Source organism: Pteropus vampyrus, unplaced genomic scaffold (genome assembly GCF_000151845.1).
Source record: "Pteropus vampyrus isolate Shadow unplaced genomic scaffold, Pvam_2.0 Scaffold423, whole genome shotgun sequence".
Lineage (NCBI taxonomy): Eukaryota > Metazoa > Chordata > Mammalia > Chiroptera > Pteropodidae > Pteropus > Pteropus vampyrus.
The window spans coordinates 623,117-629,810 of NW_011889204.1; the positions used below are offsets into that span (position 1 = coordinate 623,117).

At 39.0% G+C, this 6,694-nt stretch overlaps 1 protein-coding gene across 1 annotated transcript in view; it reads left to right on the top strand.

The window, feature by feature from the left end:
* PSMD1 (proteasome 26S subunit, non-ATPase 1) overlaps window positions 1-4,572 on the top strand; it is an 89,272-nt gene extending 84,700 nt beyond the window's left edge. Inside the window, exons 23-24 of the mRNA XM_023523854.1 lie at window positions 2,681-2,836; window positions 4,358-4,572. Of these exons, the coding sequence (XP_023379622.1) occupies window positions 2,681-2,827 (147 nt within the window). The 3' untranslated portion in view covers window positions 2,828-2,836; window positions 4,358-4,572. The remainder of the gene's footprint in view (window positions 1-2,680; window positions 2,837-4,357) is intronic.
* The last annotated feature ends 2,122 nt before the right edge of the window (window positions 4,573-6,694 follow it).

Below are 6,694 nucleotides of genomic sequence, written 5' to 3' on the forward strand. Positions count from 1 at the left end.
CCTCCTTAGTCATTAGGGAAATGTAAATCAAAACCACAAGGAGATACTACATCATAGGATGGCTATAATCAAAAAGAACAGACAGATTTGTAGATTAAAGTTAGCACAGATGTTGGAAATTGGAACCTTCGTATAGTATGATGGGAATAGAAACTGTTTCAGATTCTGCAGAAACCAGATGGTAGTTTATCAAAAAGTTAAGTGTAGACCTATCGCATGACCCAGCAGCTCCACTCCTATGTATATATGTACCCAAGAGAATGGAAACTATGTCCACATAAAACTTGTACTCTCGTATTTATATCAGCTTTATACATAATAGTTGAAAAGTTAAAAACAAATGTTTATAAACTGGTGAATGGATAAACAAAATGTGATGTGTGCAATGGAATGTTATTCAGCCAAAAAAAGAAACGACGCACTAATATATGCTACATGTGCGAACATTGACAACATTATGCTAAGTGAAAAACGCCACACACAAAAAGCCACACACATATGGTTTATATGAATGTCCAGAATAGGCAAATCTTTAGAGGCTGAAGTTACATTAGTGGTTGCCAGGGGCTGGGAGTAGGGGCAGTGGAGAATGACTGTTAATGAATGCAGGGTTTCTTCTAGATTGATGAATGTGTTCTTGAATTAGACAGTGGAGGTGGTCACACAATTTTGAATATACTAAAAACTACTGAATCGTATACTTTAAAAGAATTCATTTTATGAATTGTATCTCAAAGAAAAAGAAACGACAAGACTGCCTCTGTGTGTACGCAGTGAAGAAAGGAGTGCCCCCTCACTCACTCCCATATCCTCAATGGCAGCATCACTGGACCCTTGCTCAGATACTGCATTTGAGAAAGGCAACCATAGTTTTGAAAATGGATAGCATTCCCACTCTGCCTTCTGTACATCTTAAAAGATGTCTTAAAGAGCATGTGGAGTACTTAGCAACAGGAAATGTTCCATAGCCTGTGTCTTCAATTGTCACAGGCCTTCTCAGAAAACAATGTCATATGTCTTATTGTCTGTTTAGAGAATATGGACTTGCTAACATAGAAGAAAGTTATAAATAAGCCTAAACCATGCAGCTATAAAAAGCTCTTTCCATATGCTGATTATATTACAGGATTTGAGTTGGATTATTTCATTCCACCTAAGTATGAAATAGGACAATTATAACCTGGAGTCATATGTTTCCAAAATGTAGGAAGTCCTTTTGTGAACATGGGTGTTTTCTTCGGTTTTGTAGAAGATTCATTTCCATTTGGTCCTTTAAAAGGTACAAAGTAAACTTTTAGGCCATGGGAGATTAGGACACTGGCCAAATACTCTGACTGCTCTTGGGTAAATATTGGTGGTAAAAGCAGGGTCTATTTGTAAAATGGCTCCCCTTCAAGAAAAGCAAAACTCTTTTTAAGGGAAGGAGTTCTAGATTCACATGTATGGATATGTGAGTGTTGACAGAAGGAAAGTAGTTTAGGAATTCATGAAGGCGCACCAGGTTTATTGCGTGGCAAGGCAGAGTTCTGATGAGTACAAAATCAGATTAGGTTGAACTGCAGAGATGCTTATACACATGTGAACCATTTAACTAATGGTCTTGGGCTTCTTTTCCTTCCCAGTAATGTGCTTTGGTAGAAATATGTTTTTTCCAGATGTGCCCTGCCACTGTCAACTGATTTAATTACAGAAGCAACTTTCCATTTCCTTTAACACAGGCAAGCAAATAGAATAAGATTAGCACACCAGAGATGGGTGAATCGTTTGGTGTTTGAATTTACCTTCTGCTAATATGTTTGAGAGAGGGCTTAATAGAATTGCTGTGTCTTCATTGTCAATGCGCAGGGATTTGTAGATTAAAGTAAAAAACTCAGATATTTATGTTCTGGCTATCATTCTGAAATTGCTGGAGAAAAAAATTGACTTTTCATTTATAGATATTGACTTTTCATTTATAGATTGTCTTTTGCATCCAAAATTATAGCTTTCCTACAAATAATAAAGTATCTATTAGTCTAGTGTGCTTCGCAAACTTTAATGTGCATGCAGATCACTTGGACATCTTGTTAAAAATGCAGATTCTGTAGATCTAGGATAGGGCCAGGTTGTCTGCATTTCTAACAAGCTCCCAGGTGATCATGATGCTATGGTCCATGACCACACATAGAGTAGCAAAGCGTAGTACTCAATATGATCGGAGAACAGCGTATTTGGACAGCGAACACTCTCCCTGCAGTCAGATTGAGGGTAGTACTCGGAAACACTGTTCTTAAACTGGAATGCATCATCCAAATAGAACAGTACCTAACACCCAGAGCCACTTGGTTAAGTTTGCGAATACTCCTTAAGGATTACGGTTACCCTTTATCCTTCATAAGGCACATTGACATTGCTTTCCTCATTCAGGCCTCAGACTAGCCTGAAAAAATAGATCGAGAAGATCTTAGCCCCTTCTTACAGTTGAACAGTCTGGTTAAGTCACCAGCATAGCGTCTCACAGGTGCAGATGCGCAGGTTTCCTGACTCTCACCTGGTAAAGTATAGTTCTATCCGTTCTTTGCTTCCAAATCATTCAGGTGGTCTAAAGATAGCATTTAACAAATAATTCACTCTAGATTCTGGAGTAACCTGGAACGGGAGTGAAGCTTGTGGCACTTCATCCCCTGCTCTGTGTTGACAGCTCTCCATTGGAGGCATCATCATTCTGAAGGATACCAGCGAAGACATTGAAGAGCTGGTAGAACCTGTGGCAGCCCATGGCCCAAAAATCGAAGAGGAGGAACAAGAGCCAGAACCCCCAGAACCATTTGAGTATATTGATGATTAAGGACCAGAGGTATGTGTGGAACAAAGTCGTACGTAAAGAGAAATCTCTTTGCCAGTACTTCACAGATGTTTTACACAACTGTTTCGTGTAGGAACATTGTCTCACTTTTCTCTTGCTTCTGTGCTTAATCCCTACCTACCTAAAGGGTATTAAAACTTCCCCCTTTTTTGACCTTTCCGTGCAATCATAACCACCAGCTACTTTTCCTTTCTTCATCGGCTCTCTCCCCTATAGTGTACCACCAGTACTATTCAAAGTATCTGGTCTGCACACCGTTTCCCTAAGTCCATGAGGAGGTAGAGAGCTTGCTCCAGAACATGAATCCGCTCAGTGCTGCTTTTATCAAAAAAAGCCTCACTTCCCCCTCACCCCAGAGGTCGACAGTCGGCCCAGCGTTGGAGTCGATTTACGTTTCGATACAAGCTCCTCGTTGTGGATAGTTCATGGACCAGCTCTGGTTTGTAGATTATACTTTGAGTAGCACAGGTCTAGGCTTTTCACTGATTCTTCTCTCTCCCTTTCCTTTGGCAATAATTTCGGCACTAAAAGCCTTACATTCACTTATTCAATGAAGCTGTCGAACATCTAATGGGTATAGGAAACAGTGCTTATAGGTACTTTGGGGTCAGTCACACTATAACACAAAGCTTTGTCCAGTTGAAAAAGATCGTCACTGCGCCAGCGTTCTAACATTGTTGAAAGGGGGTCTTTAGATGCAAAAGATTGGAATAATCTAATTTAACAAAATTGTCATACTTCGTGCATTTTTTGAATGGTCATTACATATTTGAAATGCGTATAAAATGTATAATCAGGATTCTCTTAATTCCCCCCTAGTACAAGTACATTGTCAGACAAATATGAATTTATTCAACTCTTTAAAGAAAATAAGAACAGGATCATTTATTACGTTAGGACAAAAGAAAAATACATTTAAATGTCAGGTTGCAAATCTAGCACCATGAACGTTGTACGCTGACTAGCAATGAGTGAAAGCTTTTGCAGCAATGTCAGATATATATTAAGGCAGAAACCCTGCCATCAGTAGGAAAATATATTCAAGCCTCAGAGACAGTTTGGACCTTAGAGAGATTTATACTAACTCACTGCCATCTGAACTTGCTCTTGAAAATTCTCTTTCAGCCCTTGATGGTTTCCTGAGTTTACCCAGCTTGCACCTAGCAGTGTTAACACCACGAGCACACTCATCCCTCTGCAGAACTGACTCACCTTAGTCCCCTTCAGCCTTTCACACTGTCTTACTGAAAACCCCTGACTACATCCTCAAGGCGGTTAACTGCAAGATGGCTTAGAAGCTTTTAGTTGGAGATTTGGTTTTCAAAGGAATAAAATATTCAGTCCAATAGAAGTGTGAAAACTAATCTATCCAAGCACAAACTTGCATATTGGGATTCCATAAGCAAAGTTAGGGGCTAGTTTTAGATTTAAACAGCTAGTAGTTTAAAAGAATAATAAAGAATGTTTTTAAAATAAAGAATGAGCCTATCTTCCCTTCCCTCCCTCCCCCAGGATGTCATTGCTCATCTGAGGAAGAGGGTCCAGGCTCATATTGCAAATGCCTGTGAGGAAGTTCGTGTTGACACCTGCTATTCACTGCATGTATCATCGCATCTGTGCCGACCTGAAGAACCTTGTCCTCGATTCTTTGGTTGAAGAGAAGATGTATGACTAGTGTGCTCTTTCACAGAACTTGGTTTTCAAATAAATATATTAAAATCTCCAGATGGACAGGAACTTTTTATTTATTTGTTTTTCAGCCTGGATTTTAAAGAAATGCGTCTAATACCCTTTCCCTCCCCCCCCCCACCCCCACCATAAAATGCCTAAACCCAAAGCGCTAAATCTTTGATTGCTAGGACAAATATGCATGACTTTCATATTGATGATAAAGTTCGACTATTTTATAGATTTTTTGAAAAGTAATAGAAAAAATAAGAAAGAAAAAATGAGAGAGAAAAAAATCAACCCTTGTTTATCACTCCAAGGATTCTTTTCATTTTTCTTAATGGTATCGAGAGTGTGGGGTCCCATCACTCAGTGAAGTCTCTTTAATGAACCTAGGGAAATGGAGTCTGTTTAGGCAATTCAGAAGCATTTTTTTTTTTCAATAAGCTTTGCTTATCGTTTCCTGCTTTTGACCTTGTTAAGGACAAGACATAAATTAGTTTCATTTAGCCACAGAATCTGATAATGTACCTTTTTTTCTTCCTCCTCTTTTCATAATTTTTTAATTGAGGTATAATTTAAATGTAATAAAATGCAAAAATTTGAAGTATGTACAATTTGATGAGTTTTGACAAGTGCAAATTTGATTTCTATATTAACAAGCCTTTCTTGGACGCTGCGCTTTCGAAATAAGCAGGCTGGCTTGTTATTCTGACAACTACCCCTTCTTGGGTTCCCGGCACATGAAATCAATCTCTCTGATTTGCTGGGACATGGCAATAAGCAAGATTTGGGTGTTTGGGGGGTTTTCTGTGTCTTGGTCTTCAATCGTGTAAAATTAAAGCGGGCAGTTTCTAACGTTTATACATGAATGGTTCCTTGTTCCACACTCTACTCTTTCATTTCCTAATTTAGGATATAGCCTTCGGAGTCTGAGAAAACAAAAACCATTAGAGGAAACAAACTCTTGGGTAGATCAATGCTAATACATTCATCTACCACAGCTTTGTTGTTAGGTCCGGGTCTAAAGGTTACTGATCCCAGAAGACAGCTCCACTCATTGGTTAATTTTATTGTATCCTCTCCTTTATAAATTCCTTGTTTCCTCAATATCAGATGATTCTATAAAAGAGATGATCTCATTTCCTAAACTCTCATTAGCCATGTCCTTCCTGTTCAATCTTAGCATTGTTTGCATTTCAGACAGACTTGTCTCTAACATTTCCCTTAATATATGAAATGTTTAAAAAACAGAAGTCTCTCAATGATGTCACTGTCCAAAATTGAGTAGTCTGGGAGAGGTGGGACATTCGCTGGCCTCGGGCCAATGTTATTAAATTCCTTCCAAAATAACAGACTGAATTTCAGGGAGCAGTCAATACTAGTTCCTGGTGGGCAGCACAATTTAGAATTTGTATCTTAAATCTTGAGGGTCTAGCTTTAAAAAAATGCAAGCTAAAAAATAAAGTAAAATGGACACTTGGATCAGATTATGATGAAACTGTATCTGTTTTTCTGATGGTTTTTATCCCTAGGAGCTTTCCTAGGATATGCATAGCATAGAAAACTTAAGGAGCAAAGAAGTCAATAGAACTGGATGAAATGTAGTCATGTATGAAGACAGGGTAGGAGCTAGAATTTGCACATTCAATAGAAGAAACAAGGGAGAATGGCAACAATTACTACTAAATGATGTCACTGCGGGATGCACAGATGGAAGGAAATCGATTTCTTGGGCTGGACCTAATCCTGGAATCCCGCCTTTCTCCTCCCCATCTGCAGATAAATGGTTCTGGCTCTTTTTTTTTTTTTTTTTTAGCTTTTTTTTTTTAGCTAGCTTTTTTAAAATTAGTTTTAAGTATACAGTACATTGGTTGGATGTTTATATATAGTTTATGACATGGTCCCGCTGATTACCTTCCCCCTGGTCCTACACACAGCCATTACCTTACTGCTGTCTGAATTCCCTACACCATGCTTCCCATCCCCGAGACCCTCTGTCTAAACCACTGACTTGTACTTCTTTAGCCCTTCACTGCGTTCTCCCAACCCCTCCACCGCCCTCCCTCTGCCCATCACCAGATTGTCCTCTATTGGCAAGTCCTTTTCCTCCTGTCTCTGACCTCCCCTTCGTTTAACAGACTGAATAAATGTTTGTATTTGAGCCTTTCTTTGTGCAGG